The 22,371-nt window shown below is 54.9% G+C and overlaps 1 protein-coding gene across 7 annotated transcripts in view; it reads right to left on the reverse strand.

The window, feature by feature from the left end:
* The window catches only part of LOC121472009 (calpain-8-like), a 42,715-nt gene extending 21,975 nt beyond the window's left edge, over positions 1 to 20,740 (reverse strand). For 5 of the 7 annotated variants that reach the window (XR_005982759.1, XR_005982757.1, XR_005982756.1 and 2 more), the window contains exons 1-7: positions 20,435 to 20,740; positions 15,255 to 15,324; positions 6,325 to 6,443; positions 5,252 to 5,385; positions 4,417 to 4,585; positions 3,271 to 3,360; positions 1,421 to 1,506 (exon numbers count right to left, since the gene is read on the reverse strand). Coding sequence is in view for 3 of the 7 variants with exons in the window: in XM_041722965.1 (XP_041578899.1) it covers positions 1,421 to 1,506; positions 3,271 to 3,360; positions 4,417 to 4,585; positions 5,252 to 5,385; positions 6,325 to 6,443; positions 15,255 to 15,324; positions 20,435 to 20,671 (905 nt within the window). In the remaining 4 variants the exon portion in view is untranslated. Of the gene's footprint in view, positions 1 to 1,420; positions 1,507 to 3,270; positions 3,361 to 4,416; positions 4,586 to 5,251; positions 5,386 to 6,324; positions 6,444 to 14,578; positions 14,801 to 15,254; positions 15,325 to 15,435; positions 15,788 to 20,434 lie in introns of those variants that run through there. The other 2 variants (XM_041722972.1, XM_041722980.1) reach the window with 2 other exon arrangements.
* Positions 20,741 to 22,371: the final 1,631 nt, after the last annotated feature.

The following is a 22,371-nucleotide window of genomic DNA, read 5'->3' on the forward strand; positions in this document are numbered from 1 at the left end:
CAAGTCCCACATTGGGCTCCCTGCATGGAGCCTGCTTCTCCCTCTGCCTGTGTCTCTGCCTCTCTCTCTCTCTGTATCTCTCATGAATAAATAAATAAAATCTTTAAAAAAAAAACAAAACAAAACAGCCCCTTCCTTGGATGCCTTCAGCAAAACGTGAGCTCCTCCCCTCCCTGCATGGAAGCCCAGGTGCTCGGAACCCAGGGGTCATGCAGGGAAGCACCCAGGACCCCTTCACCTCATAGAAACATTAATCCATCAGACCCAAATCTCAGATGGTGCTTGTTATAAACAAAGGGTAGGGACAAGTTGGAGAATTCTGGATCTGACCTAAATCTCCCAGTTGGATTTTTGAAACTAAAACAGAAATTAAGTGGTTTAATTTAACTGGATATTAGGGTGATTTGGGGGTGTGGCTCAGAGAGGCAGAGTCCTCCTGCCCCACCGGCTGCTCTAGATACGGCCTAGGTTGTGTCTCCAGATGCTGGAACGTGGCCGTCTCCTGCCACCACCTGCCCCTCACATCTGCCCCAGCCTCTTAGAGGGGGCGTCAGGGAAGGAGACAGGGCCACAGAAGCCCTCTGGGCAGCTTGCTAAACAGCTGTCAGCTAAAATGGCTGAAACTCAGACTGTTGATTCCATTCACCTGGGACATCCTTTCTGGGCACTTGGCAGGATGGAAGTCTTGGGTTTTGCTCAAACTTAGGCAGCAGAATCAGCATCTGCAGCCCTAGACACATGTTTGTCTGTGGCACACCCCTGAAGGGAAGCACACAGGTATGGGCAGTGATGGGCAGTGTGGGTGCACGAGACAAAGCCCCCTCCAAGAGCCCTCCTGCCATCATGGGGTAAGGGCAGCACAGGGAGGCTCCCGCAAGGTTGAAAACAGAGCAAGAGGGGCTTCTCTCCACTTCCAGTGGCTCTTCCTCCATGGCGGGAGGCCTGCTGGCTCTCCGTGACCTCATCAGGAAAGAGCCACACCTGCCCCCTCATGAGCAAGTGATAGTGCCTGCCTGCTACTGCCCGCTGGGCTCTGGGGTTGGATCCCACTTCCTAAGCTCGGAGCTGGAGGGCATGGCCTTTGTCAGAGAGGCCAGGGTCTGTGCAGAGGGAGGCACCCGATCGTGTGGGTCCGGCTTCCCGTTGGGGTCAGCATGGTGTGGCAGGTGGGACACAGGCAAACCTTTCAGTGACTGAGCTGCCAAATCTGCACACACCGAGCAGAGACCCAGAAGCAAAGGCTCCAGCTACATGGTGCTGCTTTGCTTTTCTCAGCTGCAGCCACGCAATACTCCTTCTGGAACAGGCTGTGCACAGAAAGTGCTGCCACGCTGGCTGTGCCATTGGCCTCATGAGGACCGTGCTTTGCGGCAAGATGTCTTTCCACCGGGGGAGGTGAGGACAGGGAGACAGAACCTACTCGTCACTCCAGGCCCCGGTCCACTCCACTTCGCCCCATGGATTCCGGAGTCTGATCAGCTTCTCGGGACGGCCCCGGAAATCCACCTGCAAGGTCCACATGGGAAATGACCTGAGCCGCTAGGGCCCCGCTGGCCCCTGCCCGGGTCTGACCCCAGAGGGCTTGCACTCAACATGTCAAATGTCCCCAAACAAGCACACCTTTCTTTCTTTCCTTCTTTCTTTCTTTCTCTTTCTTTCTTTCTTTCTTTCTTTCTTTCTTTCTTTATTTATTTATTTTCACAAGCAAACCTTTATTTTAACACATGTTTTCCAGACATGGCTAACTGCTTTATTTTCCACAATTGGGTTGAATGAACAGTGGGCCCAGCTCACAAACAAGTTTGTGTCAACTTTAACTTGCATTTACAGTTGCCCAAGACTGACTGGGCTCTTTTACAGGAGACTTAATGGTAATAAATGCCTTCCAAACAAACGCCAAGAGCACACAGGGGTCCATGTGCACTGAGCACACGCTCTGGAGAAGACATGGCGTGAAGTGTTTCAAACGCACTGTCGCCTCACTCCAAACTCTTGGGGGTCCTAGGAGCTGAGTGCTGTCACTCTTTATTCTATGGCTCAGAAATCCTAGAGTCAGGGGCACCTGGGTGGCTCAGCCATTGAGTGTCTGCCTTCGGCTCAGGTTGTGATCTCTGGGTCCCACAATGGGCTCCCTGTATGGAGCCTGCTTCTCCCTCTGCCTGTGTCTCTGCCTCTCTCTCTCTGTCTCTCATGAATAAATAAATAAATAAATAAATAAATAAATAAACAAACAAATAAATAAAGTAAGAAGAAGAAGAAGAAAGAAGAAGGAAGAAGAAGAAAGAAGAAAGAAGAAAGGAGGAGGGGAGAGGGAGGAGGAAAAAATCCTAGAGTCAGAGGTGGGACGTCACCCGAGGCCAGTAAGTCATAGAGGGGAGATGGGCCCCCAGGCAGCCGTCTGCAAAGCCCACACTTGGAAACCCACACCTTCCCCTGCTATTTACTGAATGCTCGCTAGAGCACGGTGCTCTCACCCTTCACACACCCACACACACAATGAATGCCAGGTGTCCTACTTCCCTTTGGTCGTCCATCATACCCACGCTTACACACACATGCACTTGGAAACTGCACTAAAAAGCATGTTTGCAAAACACAAACGCATGAACCGTTTTAACATCCGTGCCATTTTAACATGTAACAAAAACTGAGATCCCATCGCATTTCCCTTTTTGCCTTGGCCATCGGGAAACCCAAAGCAAAATTCATTTTTCAACAGTAGCACTGCCTTGCTCCTGGATTGTCTGGTGTATTTTACCCGCATGGTATGCTTTGATTGTGTCTGGCTCTTCTCTATAAGTCACTGCAAATTCTTTTTCAAAGTGGGCAGAATATAGTAAATAAAAATACTGAAAGCCATGGCCCATGCTTTCTGCTGGGGCTGGAGAGTATGGAATGCTGTCATTCCTTTCCACTATTATACCCCATCCTTTGTCCCCTTAGGAGTCCTTCGGGTTCCCATTGCTTTGCTGGGATGCACATACACATCTTAGAAGGAAGAGAGAATCTGACAATCTCTACAACTTTCCCTGACACCTTCCTCCCGCCCCACAGCCACACCTCAGAGGGGGCCTGCATCTCACTGGAGCCCACAGGGTTGACACTCAGACAGGCTGTGTTATCAGTCTACGAGTGGGTGCGAGTCAGAAGGTTACAACGAGCAAGAGTAACCCCTGCGTGGGTAGCATCGGGGGTAGCCAGAGAAGGGCCTTAGCGGGCAGGGAAGCTGTCAGGGGTGACCTACCCCTTCACCTCCCCTGCCCGGTTTACCTCTATGACTCCAGTGACAGAGTATGCATGGCTTTTCACCAGCTTGTGGCGGGTGGTGACCTCTGCTCCTGCTTCAGCTGCACTGGAGACCTGATTGGGAATGAAGTCCACTGATACTGGCTGACCCCAACCCTGACTCCTACCCCAACCCTGACCACGACCCCAACACTGACCACAACCCCGACCCTGACCCCGACCCCAACCCTGATCCCAACCCCAACTCTGACCACGACCCTGACACTGACTTCAACCCTACCCTGATCCCAACCCCAACTCTGACCACAACCCTGACCCCAATCCCAACCCTGACCCCAACCCCAGTTCTGACCACAACCCCGACCCTGACCACAATCCCGACCCTGACCCTGACTCTAACCCCATCAGGGCTGGCCCTATGGTGCTTTCCGAGGACAGGCCCCCATGCAGCCCTGGGGTGCAGGTGTGGCCTTGACAACCCCACACAGCCCCTCTGAGCAGGCCTGCAGCTCCAGGCAGGTACCGTGTGGCTGCCAGGGCTGGAGCATGGCTTCAGGCTTTAAGTGCCACCACAAATTGGAGGTGTCACCTACTCTCCCAGAGTGACCCCGTGCTGCCTGAAGACCAACTATCCAAGCCGGCTGCTCCGGGCCAGGCTGCTTCTCCAGAGTCTGCACTGAGTGGGCCTCCCTGAATCTTCTTCCTCTGGCCTCTCTCTGGGCCCCGAATCATCTCTCCAGCAAACACACACTTAGGCAGAGATCTTGCAAGTCGTGTGTCCCAGACCACTGGGTCAGGGCAGGAGAGGGGCGGGACCACAGGCAAGCTCCAGTGTCCACACTTCCCCAGGGCCTGGCAGCCAGCCCCCCAGGGAGGACACGCACCCTGGTTCCAGCACCACTGCCCTCTTCCTCCAGGTTCTCACAGCCCATCAGGTGTGCATGCCCCTCAAATATCTGTTTCCTAAAGCTCCACAGTTACTAAGCAGACAGGGGATAGCGGAGGTGGGAGGTGGGAGGTGGGGCCTGGAATCCAGCCAGGGAGGCTGGGGCTCCCACAGTAAGCCTGCTCCCCCTTCCTCCCACTAGTAAGACCCGCCCATTCAGCCCCAGACACTGCTCTGACCCCCTCCCTGCCAAACTGGGAAGCAGAGACGCCAAGCTGGCTCACATCGATGGAGCAGGCCAGCAGAGAGCCCGCGCGGAGGGCCTTCTGGATGATCTGGAACAGGCGGGCCGGAGGCTTCTTCAGGTCGTAATACTCAGAGATGCCGCCCGTGAGGTCCTCAAACCCCTCGACCGTGGACCCTCCAGTGAGAGCCTCATAGGAACCATTGAGCCTGTGGGAAGAGAAAGAAGAGTGAATCATCCACCAGCGAGGGGACCACGTGGGCTGGAGCTGGGCTGCGGAGTGGGCTGGAAGGGAAGAGAGGGTGCTTTGCCCGTTTTGTGTTAGGCCAGCAGGGTGCTCCAGGCAGTTTGCAGGAACGAATCTCAGGCCGCTTTGCACCAAGCCACCCACACACCCAGTCCTGGAAGAAGCCAAGTGCAGCCTTCGCAGCGCTGACCCTTGGCTTCCTGGGCTCCTGGTGATTAGGAGCACGGGCAGGGATGGGGGGCCCCTCCATCAAGGCTGAGAGTGCCCCCGGGGCTTGCTCCGGGAAGAGGGCTGAGGAGGAATGGGGTTGCAAGACAGGGTGAGTGGCACGCATCAGGAGAACCCAAGAGAAGTCTTCTGGTCAGCAGGAAGGGGGATGAGCACTGCGTAGGGCATCCCCATGGAAGTGCACCCATGCCCTTCCTCTTCATCATTCTGACATTGGGGTCTGTATGAAGAGACAGCAGAGGCAGCAAGCAGCTGCAGGGTTTGCCCCCTTAACCCCCTCCGGGGGCAGAACCGAGCTCTGAGCTCTTGGCCTCTGGGTCTGGGTGCTGGAGCGACTTGGCACAGAGCAGGTGCAGTCCACCGGGGAGACAGGGGCTTCAGCTCCAAACCATGTACTTACTTGGCGTAGGCCTTCTCCAGCAGAGCTCCCCAGAACTCATTGCCTGTCTCCGAGTGCAGGAAGAGCAGCTCCCCATCCTTGCTGGGCAGCCTGTCGTCCACCACCACCTCCACCCACTCGCCGTACTGCCAGAACTGTGGGTGCACAAACACAGGGCAAGGTCCCTTCAGAAAGCACTGGGCAGATGGACATGCAAGTGAGGACCTCGACGAGCTCCAAGCTCCTGGGGCAGGATCACGTCCCAACCACGCTCATAGCAGAGGCCAGAGGACACAGGAAACATGGCATCCAGCCTGTGAGTCTGTGGAGAAGCAAACTTGCCCACATGGCACAGCGGGTGACGCCTCAGGGCCCTCACCCCAAAGGGGCTTTCCTCATCAAGGCCACACGGCTAGGGAGGGCAGGATGCGTGGGGGTGGTGGTTCTCAGACCGAGGGAGCACCAGGATCCCTGGGAGGACAGTGGGACATGAACTGCTGCGTCTCTGATCCTGTGGCTGTGGGTGGGACCCAAGGGAATGGAAAGGACCCCTGAATGACCCGGGTCTCAACAGCGAGGGCCAGCTGATACACACACTGGTTTCAATAAATACAGCTCAGTCCTGAAAAGTGTGTGTTCTCTTCCTTATGATTTTCTTCATGACATTTTATTTTCTCTGAGCTACTTTATTCTTTTTTTTTTTTAAGATTTTATTTATTTATTCATGAGAGACACACAGAGACAGGGGCAGAGACACAGGCAGAGGGAGAAGCAGGCTCCACGAAGGAAGCCCGATGTGGGACTTGATCCTGGGTCTCCTGGATCATGCCCTGGGCCAAAGGCAGGAGCTAAACCGCTGAGCCACTCAGGGATCCCTGAGCTACTTTATTCTAAGAACACAGAGTATGGTACACGTGACATACAAAATCTGTGCTAATGGACTGTTTGTGTTCTTAGGGAGGCCCTGGCCAGCTGCTGGCTGTCAGCAGTGAAGACCTGGGGGAGTCCAAAGTGACACACAGACTTTTGACTGCACCCCGTCCCCCACGTTATTCAAGGGTCGCCTGTGGGGTCAAGGGCCGTGAGCACAGTACCTGGAAATGAAAGATCCCCGCGTAGTTCTGCTGGAAGTCCTGGCCCCTGGGCACTACTCGGTGAAGCAGCTCCTGATTCAAGGTCAGGGAGGCAAGGGCCGCCAGCAGCCAGCAGTCACCTGCAACGGGCCACAGGGACACCCTGGTCAGCTGGCCACAGACCCCTGCCCCATCTGACCCTCAGCGTCCCGTTCAGTCCAACCCCTTCCAGGTTGGATGGACCCTGTTCCTCCGGCATTGGAAGGTCACGGGAGGCTCCTGCCGCTCAGGGAACATCCTGTCTTTAGGATGAGAAGTTCTCTGCCCCTGCATCATCCCTGGATACTGACCACTTCACCCCAAAGCACCCGATCGCTAGGGTGGAGAATGCAGATAAAGAAAATAATATGGATCCCACCCGTGTCTTGGCTTTCCTCCATCCCACTCCCACCGAGAACCCACCCTCCAGTCAAGCTTGGTTATGCACTAGCACCGGTCATTGGCCCCGGCAGCCCTCTGTCCCCACGCTGGCAGGTTCTCACTGCGGTGCCAGCTGTCCCCTCTCCCCTTCCCCTTCTCTGCAGCCACGAGTCCCTCTGCTTCTAAAAACCCATCACCCCCCTCCCGCGGTGGCTCCAGAACCAGTGCAGAGGTGGACTCCAGGTCCAGAGTCCCCAGCAGGTGGCCGACATATCCTCGGGGCCCAGTGAACACCTGATGAATAAAAATAAATAAGCAAGCATCCGAATGACTTGACAGATTACAGTTTGTTCTTGTGCAAACCCCTGGCGACCCCTTGCACATTTGCTCCTGAGTCTCCCTGGCCTGCGGGGCCATGGAGCCCAGGAGGACAGGTGCTGGGCCTGACAGGTCCCTCCTCTGCCAGCATCCAGGGCACAGGCACGGGCGCTGACGCAGGGTGTCCTCTGCACGGACGTCCTCGCTGCTGGCTCCGCGGCCTCCAGCAGCCCTCCCCGAATACTCCGCAGACATTACATTAGAATCCAAGGCACCCCGGAGACTCCATGGCCCTGGGTTGCTGACATCAAACAGGGCTGCCCAGCTGGTGGAGTTCAGTTTTCTTTTCATCTGCTCACTTATGACCTCTCACAGGTCCTCCTGGTGCCAGTGGCCAGTGCAGGGCTCGGAGCAGGGGCTGCACACGCAGGTGTGTGGATTTCCACCAGGGCCCACATCAGGTGTGAGTGGACTGTCAGGACCGGAATGCATCCAAATAAGCATGTTCCCTTCCAAACAGTCCTCGTGGGAGGAAAGACATTTATTCTGCTGCTCAGAACATTTCAGGAACTTGTTTGGGGACCTGCCTTGAAGCCCGTGGCACATTTGCTGGATTCCTCTCAGGGGGGACACGGCTTTGAACTTTGACCCTAGTTTTAATTTCCAAAAGCAGCCAAGGGGCTGTTTGGGTACAAAAGGCTTCCGGTGGGATCCCTGGGTGGCGCAGCGGTTTGGCGCCTGCCTTTGGCCCAGGGGTCCTGGTGCATGGAGCCTGCTTCTCCCTCTGCCTGTGTCTCTGCCTCTCTCTCTGTGTGACTATCATAAATAAATAAAAATTAAAAAAAAAAAAAAAAAAGCTTCTGGTGGTGAATAAGGTGGGCGGAAAAACCAGAGAAAATCTTGATGGGTAAGTTCCTCCTCGCTGGCCACCTTCCAGCAAAATCCAGCCGTGAGTTAGAGCTAGAATGGGAGGCCTGTGGTCACTGACCTCAGGGGCAGTTGGGGAACCAGTTGAGCTTTGTTTTTCTTATCCTTACTCGGGTTAATCAGTTATTAAAATAATAAAGTGATTTTTAAATTCCACTTAAATATTGATCCCCTAGGGCCCTGCCCGCATGGCATCCAGGAACTCCCAGTAAACGCCAAACAGACCTAACCCTAGCAGTGAGACACTCAGTCAGAGAGGTTTTAAGTCCACCAAGAGACAGTCATCCTGAGTCAGGCTTTGTTAGAACAGAATTGCTACATCAGAAATTCCCTTTACATCTCAAATTCAGAGCCTGAAGGTTGAACACCTGGGTAGCAAGAACTCAAGCTCTAGTTTGTGGGTGCTTTCCAAACATGGAAGGGAGACATGGGGCTGCCTCTGGGCCACCAGCAGAAAGACAGGGGAAGAAGCAGGGATGGAGCAAAGGTCAGGTCCTGGGACTTCTAAAGTAGCCCCTCAGGAAGGCTCAGCAGTGGCAGGAGCAGGAACAGTAGTAAAGCAGCAGAGGCTGAAGACGAAGCCAGAGCGGAGGACATCCGTGCCTGGCCTGGCACTGGGGACCCGGGAGCAGGATGATGGTGGCCACACAGAGCCTGGGGGCAGGGAGAGGGGAGATGGCATAGCCTCAGGGACTCCTGCCCATGGGGAGCAGGGACTGGGCAGGTCAATCCCACCCAGAGCTGTCAGGGCTGCAGGCTCAGGCCAGGGAGCCCCCGGGACCCCGACTATAGGAGGGGAATGGGCTGACACCGCACAGTCAGACCTCCCGGGGGCAGCAGGACCCCCACCAAGGGCACCAGCTGGCCCCAGACACCGTGATTTATAACAACAAATGCTTGCTGGCTCTTGGGTCCATTTCTGGGCTCAGAGCTCCCAAAACCTAGGCAGGTTTCTAGGCAGTGGGAGAAAGTATGGTTCTCTTGTTACGTTAATGAGGTGGCTCTGGAAAGCCCCTAGGTGACCCAAGTGGTTGCCAGGAGAACAAGCCAGGAATGAGTGGGCTGATCTCCCAATGCCACCCTCCCCCACACACACCTGGGAACCCATCGTCAGCAGCCAAGGATTCCGCCCATTAGGCATCTGTCCTGAAGCTTCCTAAAAACCCAGAGGCGGGGGCTCAGGAAGCTTCCAGGGAGGTGCACAAATTCAGGGAGGTCAGCACCCCTTCCCCAGACTTCACCCTGTGCTGGCTCCCTCTACCTGGCTGGCCCCAAAGTGCATCCTCTTATAGAAACCCTGCAAAAGATGTTTCTCTGAGCTCTGGGAGCCCGAGGAGGGGTTGTGGGACCCTCCCACGTACAGCCAGGTGATCCCAGAAACAGAGACCGGCATCGGAGGCATGGGGGCCAGTCTGACAACCCCTCAGGGCAGACTGCATCAGAGCTGAGATGGCCAGACACGCCACTGGTGTCGTCCTTCTCCCACTGGCCTTCCTCGTGTCCAGGCACCATCCTGGGGAGGCAGTAGAGGGGCGGGTCTTTAAGCAGCAAAAAAATCAACCCAAAAGGTCAATTGAATGAGGAACATTTATCCAAAAGCGGAGACAAGCAGGAACACCTACAATCGGCCCGCTGGCTTGCATTTCCCTCCCACTCGTGGTCAGCGGGAGTCAGGTGGCCAGTGGAGAGCGGTCCCAGGGAGCAGGCAACGCTGTGCGACTGCACGTCTGAACCTGATGCAGATTCTGACCGGCTCACAAGTGCTTGTTTTGTAAAAATCCACCTTTGCTGTTTGTGGGCATCCGAGCCCGGGTTCACAAGCAGGTACTGTTCAGCTCTGACCTTGGTGCCAAGCAATCCCAGGTGTCACCCTCCCTGTCCCCCTGCCCTCCTGCATCATCCTGCCTCTGGCTGCAGTTAAAACATGCACACCTGTGGCTTCCCCTGCTTAACTCGCCGGCCACACTGATGGTCACCGGCAGCAGGCCATGGGCCGCAGACATGTCACGGACCCAGACCCCAGGGTGAGATGCTAATTGAAGGAAACCTCATCAGTATGAAATTGTCAGAAGGGATTTGAGAACGAGTATTTGATTACTCAGGAGAAGATCTTAGGACCTGGCCATTCTGCCACTGACGGCGCAAACACGGAGAGAGAACCCGGCATCTATTAGTACCACGTAAGACCAGAACCAGATTTGGATCTTGGATCTACGGCCTTAGTTAGTGAAGCTTCTGTGACATGAGTGAATCCAACTACAGCAGAATCTCCCAAACCAGTTGGCTGGCACTGCGGGCTGTGCAGTTCTGGGTTGGGGGGCTGTCCTGTGCTTTGCAAGGTGTTCCCCAGCCTCCTAGGTATCCACCCACTAGGTGCCGGGTGACCTCTTGACCTCCTACAGGCTCTCCGAGCCCTGTGATTATAATCCATTCTTCCTTTCCTCCAAACCATGCCAATCCCTGACCTCACCCTTGCCTGCTCACCTGCAAAGGCAAAGCTAGACACTTCTGAACCTGAGAGACAGGAGCTGGACTGGATTCCCTGCCCTGCACCGCAGCCCCAGCCTCCTCTGTGTCACCCCTCTGCCCTCTCCCCAGGCTCCGCCCAGGAGCACAGTCACCTGGCAGCCTGAGACATGCGGCTCCAGCTTAGACTTGGCCTCTGGCATCCTTGGCCCTGAGATCATCATCACCTGCTCGCTGACCACAGGTGACCGAACCTGCAGATAAAGAGCATCCTATAACTTTGGTGTTTCTGTAAACACATCTCAGAGCCAGCCTCAAGGAAGTCATCCGCTTACTGCATTTACTTACAATATCCTTTGGATCCAAACACAAGAAAAGGCTAGAAGCAGGTCTAATGGAGAAAGAAATAAAAAGGTGACACAAAGATTCCCTGCTAGCTCTGGGGGAGGCTGCAATGCTCCCTGCCCCATGGGCCAATGGTGGCCCTTAACAGAGTGCTCTGGGGTGGCCAGCACAGGTTGTCAGATGCCCTGACAGGTGATCATAAATGGGGCAGTACACCCAGATCAGTGCAGGGGGTCCTGAGGCTTCCAGGGGCACATACGTGAAGGGATCCTTGAGGTGCATCAGATGTTCCACACGGATCACAGATGTGAGGGTGGCCCTCCAGCCTCAGAGGTAGAGATGAGGCGAGGTGAGCTCATAGGCGACAATGCCCAGGGGGTGGGCAGACAACAAGGCGCTTTGGGCTGGGGACAGTATCTGAGTACAGTGTCTAAGAACAAGGAGACCCAGAAGACGTGTAACTCGGGGCGGGGGGGGGGGCGGGGACCCCGGACAGGCCGTGGGCAGGCAGCCCCAGAGAGAGCAGTTTTAACCAGCGGCCAGTGCGGCAGACAGCCAGCACGGCCCACGGCCGACTGGAGCGTGAAAGCCGGTGAGAACACGGGATATCGGAAGGCACATTGTTGATGTGTGATTTATGATGTCGTGAGGCAAAGGGTTCAGGGCAACCCGCCAAGAACTTGGCAAAGCTCACCAAGCCCGGCCGTGCCCCAGGTGCTCTGGATTTCGGGGTGTGCGAGACAGGTGCCCCACACAGCACACAGGACCCCAGGGTCACTAACCGCCCCCACCAACCACAGGAGCTCCCGCTGCCTGGGAGCAGAGCCAGGGTCAGCACACCCCCCATCACTACACCTGGTGAGCGGGATTTGGCAGCTGTGACAACCGAGCCAGGGGCCACAGGCAGGTCTCCCCATGTGTGCCCCTTCCACTTGGGACACTGAGCTGAACACTGCTGCTGCTGGTGGGCCCAGAGTTAGAACAGGGGCCCCTGGGGAGGTGTTTCCGGTACGCTGCAGGGCAGTGCAGACATGACCCAGAGTGGGGAGAGGGCAGGATCGCAGACCTGAGTCCCCTCCACGCTCTCCTCATGTTGGCATATTTTCCTTATTCTTCTGCCCATTGCCACTGCCCCTTCATGTAGAGCTCTCCCCTGTTGGTGCTGGGGGAGCCGCGCAGTCCTGGGAGTGAGCCCGGGACCGAGGCTGGACTGACTACGTGGCCTTCCCTGAAGTCACTGAGCCCAAGCAGTGAGCAGAGACCCAGAGTCTTTCTCTGAGCTTGTGAAACCAGAGTTGTTTCCCAACATCGCCAGGATAAATAAAGTCTGGAGCATGGATGATCACGTGTCCTGCTGTATGGAGACTGTCCAACACGGAGGGAGGCCGACCCCGAAAGACCAGCAGAGCTGACGCCAGCAGGCAGAGCTCCGCTCCTGAAACAACCAGGCTGCCCCCTTTCCAGGCCTACTTGGATGAGCTGATAAAGTTCCCCTTTCTCCCTCAGCTACAGGGCTGGACTTCAACCTCCAGCGACCAGAGGAGTCCTGGCCAAGGTGCAGGCGTGACTTCCCGTATGAGGGCCACAAAGCCAGACGCGCAGGCTTCATACATAGGCAGAGTCCTCGAGATGGGGGGACGGACACATGGCCGGTGTGCGGGGCGGAGACAGAATGTGGGGTCCTGAGCAGCAGGGGACTGCTAAGAGCCCTGCTGGGCAAGAACACCTGTGGACGCGTCCCGAAGGAATTAGGCACCCTGGCTACCCTGTCACTGAGCCCTGAGCTGTCCTCACAACTAGGAGGCCACGCTGGTGGGGTGCGCTGGGGGTCCCCCAGGGAGATGAAGCTCGGAGAGGCTGGGACCGCGGGGTGCCTCTCCCGAATGCCCACCCTGCCGACCCAGGCGCCTTGGGTTTGGCGGCGGGTTGCCAAAATACGCCCACTTGATGACCGGTGTGAAGCCAAAATCACACTGCCCTCCCATAGACACCAAGCAGCCTGACAGGGGCTCATCATCCACAATTTCCACACGACTATCTGGAGCAGCCAAATCTTTAGCATTACAGACTTCCCAGGCTTGATTTCCCTAGAATTCAGGCTCCCAGGGAAGGCAGCACCTGGACTCTAGGTGAGCAGGACCTCTGATGGGTGCCACAGGCTCCCACCTCCAAGACAAGGGCCTGGCTGAGCTGGAGGGAGAAGATGCCGCCAGGACTGCAGCAGCGGTTGCTCAGGAGCGAGGACCAGCACCCCAACCACAGGACCACACTCCCTGCAACACGGGCTGTAACAGCCAAAGAGAAAACTAACTCAGTGGCCCCTTAGCAGAGGGGAGAGGGCCAGAGCGCAGGGCTGAGCAGTTCAGGCGCTCTGCAGAAAGAGCCACACGGTACCTTGCTAAGACGAACAAGAGCAAACAATATTGAGGTGCCCGGCAGCGTCCACAGTTTTCTGCCTCTGATGCAAGGAAGAACTGAAAGGAAAAATGAGAATTCGGATTTGCTTGATTTTGCTGAAAGGACAAAAGACCGGTCAGGGGTAGTGAGAGTCAGAAGAGGGAGGCCGGTAGGAAGCTGACTGTTCACAGCACACCTTGTGGGTATTTTAATGCATGAAGAGCGTGTTTTCAAAACAGTAATAAAATGGTAGACCAACTGTAAGCAGGAGGAAAAAAGTGTTTTAGAGCCGGGTGGCCCCCACTGTGTGGTGTCAGATTCTAAAGCACTGAACACTGTTGGTGGCGGCGCTCCCTGACTCCCCGCGCGGCGCCAAGCACCGCAGGTCTCGTGGGGAGCCTCCCCTGGGGCCTCCACCCACCGCAGGATGACTCACAGGTGCTGTGGCTCTGCCCCCCCCCCCCCCCCGCACCCAGAGGCAGCCGCCATTCTACCCGCTGAGCCCTCAGCCCGGGGCACCTGCTGGCGGCCCTGCTCCCCTCCAGCCAGTTGGAGGCCCGTTCCTGGCCCCTGGGTGCGCACACTCACCATGGCAACACCCAGGCCTCTCTGCAAACTCTCTTCTCTCCCTGCTTAAAACTGTTCAAGGGAACTCTACTCAAGCCAACAATTAAAAAGCACTTATTAAACAGCTTTTCCAAAGTTAAAACATCTGCAACAAGAAGCTGTGAAAGTGTATATTCAAAGCTGTGTTTCCCCGAGACATATGCTAACTGAGTTGAGCATTAGCTCTAAAAGGCAGAAGGAAAGGAGCAGGATGCCGCCCCCGTGCCCCTGTAAGCCCCCAATGGCCTGAATGGCACAAGGGCTTGGGATCCAGGACCCACACCCACAGAGGGTGCCCCCAACTCTCCCGAGGCTCGGCAAGCTCCGGTGGAGGGGGCGTCCACCTCACTCGGTCAGGCCAGAGCATGGGAAGCATTTGAAATAAAATGCCCAAGGATTTCGACTTCACAAAGGCTTCCAGCAGGCTGAAGAGAACAGGTTTTCTAGGCTGGAAAAAGGAGGAACGAAAGGCGGGGACCCTCCTGAAAGGAAAGGGTTTTCGGGCTTGGGTAGATACTGAGCGTTTGTGTGCTTTGCTGATTTGCACCAGGTAGGATGGGCTCCCAGTTGCCTGCGTCTGCAGGTCCGGCCCTGCCGCCACCACTGGATGGAGGTCGGGAGCCCGGGAACTCCACTGGGGCCACACTGACCTCCAAGGCGTCAGCATCGTCAGCGTCGTGTGACTGGCACGGACTGGATCCCAGACCGAGCAGCCCTGGGGGCAGGAGGCCTGTCGGAGCAGGTGCTGACTGCTCTCACGGAATATCGGCTTCTCACGCTTGAGATCAGAACTTACCAAAAGGGCGGAATAAATGGTTTCCTAAGTGTGGGTGCATCTGATGCGAGGGAATGCGGGAGGCTGGCAGGGGGTTGCTCTTCTCCCGGGATGCTCGGCTGTGGGAGAGCTCAGCTGGAAAATGGATCCTTGTTTTCTTACTCATTTTAAAAGCATCTTTGGGGGCACCTGGGTGGCTCAGCAGTTTAGCGCCTGCCTTTGGCCCGGGGCGTAATCCTAGAGTCCCGGGATCGAGTCCCACATCAGGCTCCCTGCATGGAGCCTGCTTCTCCCTCTGCCTGTGTCTCTGCCTCTCTCTCTGTGTGTCTCTCATGAATAAATAAATAAAATATTTAAAAGCACCTCTGGTGACAGCCCACAATTACGTAGATGTGGCCACTCTATCGGGCAAATTATGCCCGCCTACAGGCAACTACCATCAGAGCACAGTGCAGCACGCTGTCCACGGCGCGCCTACAGCCCTGGTCCCTTCCTCTCGTGCAGGCCTGCAGAGATCTTCCCGGGGAAGCAATAGTCCCAGGGTCGCAGACCCAGGCCAGGAGCACCATCTCAGAAACACAGACCCACACGGAACATCACAGATGTGACATCAAGTCTCACAGCTTAATCTCACATTACTCATCACACACACTCCTGCCCCCTCCCACAACAAATAGGGCCGTCCCCGGTCACTCACCTAGACTACCCTGGCAGATGTCCGTGCGGGTGGCTCCATCAATGATAAACTGGGGGTTGGCACACAATTCCTGAAAGCAAGTGGGACAAACACAGGTCACAAGACGCCCAGCACTGGTGGTAACAGGGGTCAGGGAACTTCCTGGTCAGAACTGAGCCTGTGGTGGGGCCAGGCCTCTTACTGCACACCCCTCACACTGCTGCTGAGGACTCCACAGCCCAGCGAAGGGAGGGCAGCCAGGGTGCAGAGCACGGGTGCAGGGCAGTGGCGCAGGGCAGGGGTGCAGGGCAGGGGAGCAGTCCAGAGGTGCAGAGGAGCGGCCGCAGCCCACCACCCCACTGCCCACTAGCATCTGTTACTGTGCACGCTGCCTGGAGTGTGGGTGTGGACAGTGGTGAGAGAAGGGTAGAGGCAGAGGCCCACGCCCCTATTTACACAGAGATTTGATCAATGTTTCACACTTTAAATGCTGCGCACACTCATTAACTGCCTCATTAACAACATGAAGATGACCCCAGACGCTGAGGTGTCCCCAGTGCCGATGCCCCCAGGGGGAGAGCTCCAGGTTGGTGCTTTCATACACATGACCTGCACTTCCTCCACCCACGCCTGGCAAGGTTGCATCACCCCAGAGCACCACTGGGCCCTGTGAGGCACTTCCTTTCCCATTTCCCCAGCAGGACTTGTCAGGCATCGGCTCCGCACACGGCACCACTGCACATGGCAGCCAGGCAGGAGGGCAAGGTGGGGAAGGGAAGGAAGGAATAGTCCTTAGACTCCGGGCACGTCCAGCTACGTGGGAAACCAGGACTGACCTTCACAGGATGTCATAGCAACGAGTGCAAAGGGGGAACATGAAAAATGCCCAAGAGGGGGCACGTCTGGGAGGCTCCCTGGAGGAGAGATGACTCCAGCTCAGCTCCCAAAGGACAGGGGCATCTGCCCAGCACCCAGGCAGCCTGTCGGGCCAAGCATGGACCCTTGAGGGGCAAAGAGGCCCCTGGGTGTGGCTGACCATGTGCACCAGAGGGCACAGAGAGGTGCCTGGCACCAGGACCCCGGGCTGTGCCCGGGTGGTGGACCCCATAGTGGCACAAACCTTCCAGCTCCTGCCTAAATGGACGGGAACAGTTCCTTTGGGCTGCCTTTCTTTTCTTCCAAGTATTAGAAAAACTCATTCACTTGTGTTTTGTTGAAAAAGTCACATATGCACGTAGGTTTTTAAAAAATGTTTAAGTAAATGATGTGGTAACATGGAAATCCCTTGTGTTCAGATTCCTTACTGTTCACATTTCCTACATATTCTTCCAGAAATTGTTCATGTAAAAGCACATTGACATGTGCATCCATTTTTATCACGAGTGTCTAGTACGTCCATTCCCAGCACAGAGCAAGCATCATGATTTCACTCTATGTCCCACCAGCTACTTCACCAGCCATCTGGTGGTGACCTTCAGCTCTGTTTGTTAGTTTCTGGCTCTTGCAGCAATTTAACCACATGCCGCCTGCCCACTGTCCTGCTGTGTCCCCCCAGCCAGAGAGCTCCATGGGGACTCTGCACCCACATCTGCACACGCTCTGCCCTGACAAGTACAGCTGAACTGAGAATCCCAAAATCAGTCCAGAGGCAGCAGCTGGAGGAAGGACTGCAGCCCCAAAAGGAGGCCGGTCCCCTAACTTGCCACGCTACACCCTCCACATCTCCCCTAACCTAAGCTGGCCACTTCCTGGGTTCTTACTCTGCAGCTGGCATCACCTCACTCCCCTCTCTGCATTTCTCCTTGAGATTAGTAAACTGCTCAACTGCCAGATGCTGGGCAGACAAGAGTATCGTTGAGGGCTACATCACACATGCTGGGCATCCCTCACACCCCAGGCCCAGCTGGGCATGGACCCAACACCAGGAGGAAGCCGAGGATGGAGAGTGGAAGCTCTGCGGAGAGCTCCCCTAGTCTCACCGGCCACATGGTGTCTGTCAGAGAGCTGCTGCTCTTGCCCAACGCTAGGAGAAGATCACCTTAGAATCACGAATAGCCAACAGCTTGTCCTGAGAGCCCAAGCTTGACCCTGAGATCTTCAATCTGGCCAAGCCTGCCTTCAACCGCAACAAGAGCCCAACCACACCTTCCATTCAGCAGCTTAAAAACAGGCAAAAAAAAAAAAAAAAAAAAAAAAACCTGGAAGGGGCAGGATGTGGAATTTTATGATTTCAGAAAATATATGAGTACACATTTAGCCGATCCCATATGCCTTCCCCTAAGGACAGGTCAAAGTTCACGCCTTTGGGGGAAGCAGAGTCATTAGCACCACATCTGAGCAGCTGGTGTGAAGCCCTGGAGTCCAGCCAGGTCAGGTATCACCCTCAAATGCAGCAAGTGAAATTTAAAAAAGCCAATAACACAATTTAAACAAGAACACATGGCTCGAATGACAATTCTCCAAAAAAAGACATGCAGATGGCCAATGGATTATGAAAAAATGCTCAACATCACTCATCACCAGGGAAATACAAATCAAAACCACAATGAGATACCACCTCACACCTGTCAGAATGGCTAAAATCAACAACACAGTAAGAAACAGATGTTGGCAATGACATGGAGAAAGGGGAGCCCTCTTGCACTGTTGGTGGGAATGCAAGCTGGTGCAGCCACTCTGGAAAACTGTGTGGAGTTTCCTCAAGAAGTTAAAAATAGACCTGCCCTATGATGCAGCTATTGCACTGCTGGGGATTTACCTAAAGGATACAAAAATACTGATTCGAAGGGTTACATGCATCCCAATGTTTAGAGCAGCATTATCTACAGCCGCCCAAAGGTCCATCCATAGATGAATGGATAAAGAAGAGGTGGTATAAATACTCAGTGGAATGTTACTCAACCATAAGGAAGAATGAAACCTTGCCATTTGCAACAACCTGGATGGAGCTACAGTATATAATGCTAAGTGAAACAAGTTAATCAGAGAAGGACAAATACCACATGATCTCACTCATATGGAATTTAAGAAACAAAACAGACACACTAAGGGGGTAGGAGAGAGAGAGAGGAACCAAGGAACAGACTCTGAACTCTAGAGAATACACTGCCGGTCACCAGAGGGGTGGGGGGACGGGGAAACAGGTGACAGGGATGAAGGAGTGCACCTGGTGTGACAAGCACCGGCTCATTGCTGAATGATTACATTGTACATGTAAAACTAATGAAATTAGTATAACATGTTAACTGGAAATTAAAACTTTTTTTTAAAGATTTATTTATTTATGATATATATATATATATATATATATATATATATATATATAGAGAGAGAGAGAGAGAGAGAGAGAGAGAGAGAGAGAGAGAGAGGCAGAGACACAGGAGGGAGAAGCAGGCTCCATGCCGGGAGCCCAACGCAGGACTCGATCCCAGGACTCCAGGATCGTGCCCTGGGCCGAAGGCAGGCGCTAAACTGCTGAGCCACCCAGGGATCCCTGGAAATTAAAACTTTTGTAAAAGGAAACTAAAAGATACATTTTGTTTCTTTAAAAAACAAATCAAAAACAGAGTCACCAAATGATCCAGCGATTCCACTCCTAAATATACACCCAAAAGAATTGGAAGCATAGTCTCAAAGAGATATTTGAGCACCATATTCATAAAAGTGTGATCCACAATAGCCAAATGGTGGAAGCAACCCAAACACCCCTCGGTTAACGAATGGATTTTTTTTTTAAATATGCTGTATGCATACAAAAGAATAGTATTCGGCCCTAAAAAGGAATGACACCTGCCACCACATGGATGAAGCTCAGGGACATCCTGCTAAATGAGACAAACCAGTCACCAAAAGAAAGACGCTGTGAGACTCACATGAGGTCCCTGGAGCGGCCACGCTCTCGAGCACGGGAATTTGGGCGGTGGTCACCAGGGCTGGGGATGGGGCTGCAGGGGCTTGTGGTTAGTGATGACAGAGGCTCCGTTATGCAAGATGGAAAATATTCTGGAGGTAGTGGTATGATGGCCACACAGCTGCGTAGCTGTTCTCGATGCAAACTTACAACCAGTTAAGGGTAAGTGTCCCATGATGTGTATTTTATCACAATTAGAAGAAAGAAAAGGAAGGAAAAAGAGCAGGAGAGACAGACTGGGGAGGAAGGGGACAAGGGAGCAAGGGCTCAGTGGGGCCAGGTGGAAGCCCCCAGCCCTGTCTCCCCCACTCAGGCCCTGCGGGGCCCCCCAATTCCTCGAAAGTGCATCCTCCCCACACCCCAGGGCCATGGCTTGAGGTTGGCCCCGTGGAATACTCCCACCTTTCTTCCCAAGGTGTCATTGCTTGATTCACATGCCTGCCCCCTCTCTGTGTCCATCAGAGCTGAGACCACAGCCCACTCCCCATGTCCCCCAACCACCCTCCCCAACAGGGTGCAACCAATACCCCACACAAAATGCAGGCCTGAAAACCCGTCCACTCAAACCGAATGTGGCTACCAATTCTTGTAGAATATAAAACTGATTCCCAGCCTTGATTGTGCCCACACCACGGGTTTCAGGGGACAGGAGTATAGGCCGTGGTGGGACAGGGATCAGGGGATAGGGGTCACTCCTGTGGTGTAATACTGAAGGGGCAGAGGTAGCTGGAGCTGGCCGGTGGTTTTGACCACATCCAAAGAGCCCATTTCCTAATGCTCCCTCTTCCACAGTCACCAAGGGCACAGGTCCCAGCGCTTGGTTTTCCCATCGTGGTCAAGAAGACCACTGAGTATGGGCCCTTGTGACTTATTTTGGGTGCTGGACACCAGACGGAGCCCCTGATTCTCTTGGTCTCATACCCACCCCACAGAGGGGCTCCAATCCCATGGGTCAAGTCAGGTGACGAGGGTCCTGGAGCAGGAGGTCATGGGCCAAGGTGTGGGGAGGACAGTTCTCCACCCCTGCCTAGAGCACCCCTTCACAGATGAGAAAGTGGAGGCTCACAAGGGTCACCTGAGCAAGGATGGCCCTACAGACACAGCCGGCTCAGACCTTGCTAGCCTCCTTCCAAAGCCCCGGGTGCTTTTCCCTCCATTCTCACCACCTCTCAAAAAGCTTCAAGGGGGGACCCAGGAACTCCAATCTGGAGGCATGAGTTCTCCCTCAACCATTTGCCACCAGAATCAAAGACTCGCATCGTGCATGACACTCAGCAGTCAGTCTGCTTACCGGGGGCCGCTTCCAGACGATGCCTTGAGTCTGCGGGGACTGTGGTCCAAGGTCCTTGTGGCCCAAGGCTGACGGACATGCTGGGAACTCCGGGTCTTTAAATAGGACCCCCGCATCCAAGCATTGCTGCCTCAGTGTCTCGAAGTCCTGGCCCAAGTATTTCATGGCTTTCTGGTGGGAGCCAAGACCCCCAGCGGCTGCCCGCTGCTTGGCTATTCTGGCCGCCAGGGCTGACATATCCGTGGGCTCCGCAGGGGAGACAGGAGACAGGCAGGCAGAGCGTGAGGAGCCCTTGGACACCTGACACCTGACACCTGACACTGGGCTGGGAGGCAGTGGCAAACCTTTATCCGGGAGCCTAATCCACTGGGCGGTGAGTCACGGCAGGAGCAAATAGTACCCAGGTGCTAAGGAATCTCATCCGCCTTCCCCTTCAGCACTTCAGCAAACAATGAGGAGGCTGGGGACCTCACAGGGCCCCGCCTGTGGAAGCCTGCTGGGCTCACAGCCATCCCCACCCTGGGCCTGCTCCCCTGCCCCTGGCCCCAGCCACCAGGATGGAAGAGATGGGAAGACAGGGCCTGCAGCTGAGACAGGGATTGGCACGAGCACGGGAGTGGTGGCTCTGAGTGGGATGAGGGCCAGGGGCTGGCGGCGGGCAGGGGGTCCGCTTTCCTTCCAGGTGAGTTCACTTCCAAACGTGCTAGGGAGTCAGAAACACCAGAGATCACCCAGCAAACCAAAGTAAGCCCAGCAAGGGCCTTGCCTGGGTCTCTGGGCCAGCTCCACCCCAATGAGCTCTGTTGCTTTGAGCAGGTCATTCAACCTCACTTCCCCTTAATTTTCTCATCTGTAAAATGAAAGATAATAGTAGGACCCACCTCACAGGGCTGGGCAGTGATGCATCAGCTGCTGCTCCTGGGAACAGGCCAGGAGGGAAGGCCCGGGGCTCAGTGGTCACGGGCTCTGCTCTCAGAAGGGACAGGTGGCCCAGGATTAGTCACTTCTCTCATAGCTCCAATTTCCCAGGCTGGTCCTCTCTAAACACATGGATCCCATCAGTGATCTTTCCTTTAACTTTTGCTGTTTAAGTATAGTTTACACACAATGTTACATGGGTTTCAGGGGTCTGATGGACGGACTCCACCAGGGTACACATCACACATGTTCCCACACGTGGTCACCCTGTGCCGCCACATATGATTATTACAGGTCTGTCGCCTATGGTCCTCATGCTGCACCTCTGTCCCAGACTCACTCATCATACCTGGAAGTCTATGCCTCCCAATCGCTGCTCCTGTTCCACCCATCTCCCACTGTGCCCTCAGCAGCCATCAGCAAGCATATCGGGGACTTTTGAACTTTAGTGCACATGACAGCCTGAGAAATGGTCCCCTAAAAATGTGGGACCTGATCTCTGGAACCTGTAAAGAGAAGGTTGAAAGGATCTTTACAGAAAAGATTACATTAAGGCTCCTGAAATACGGAGGTTATCGTGACCCTAAATGCAATCATGAGTGTCCTGAGACACAGGTCGAGGAGGATGTGACAAGAACAAGAAGGAGATGCTGATGCGTCCATGCGGACAGAGGCTGGAGTGACACAGCCATGGGCCATGGATGCCAGCAACCACAGGAACCTGCGGGAAGCCACAGATAAGCTCCCCCAGAGCCTCTGCAGGGAGCGTGGCCTTGCAGGCGCCTGGGTTTCCACCTAGTAAAACAGATTTCAGACTTCTGGTCTCCAAAACTGTGACAGAACTTCCTCCTGTTGTTCTACACCACCGTGTTCATGATCATCCGTTATAGCAGCCCCCAAAACCCCATATAATGTGTATAAGAATCCCTCAGGGCACTTGCTTAAACTTCTGATTCCCCGAGACCCTCCCACCACCCCCTCCAAAGAAAGCTCTGAGTCAGTGGGCCGGAGGTGGGCTG

The sequence above is a fragment of the Vulpes lagopus genome, chromosome 1, assembly GCF_018345385.1.
Source record: "Vulpes lagopus strain Blue_001 chromosome 1, ASM1834538v1, whole genome shotgun sequence".
Lineage (NCBI taxonomy): Eukaryota > Metazoa > Chordata > Mammalia > Carnivora > Canidae > Vulpes > Vulpes lagopus.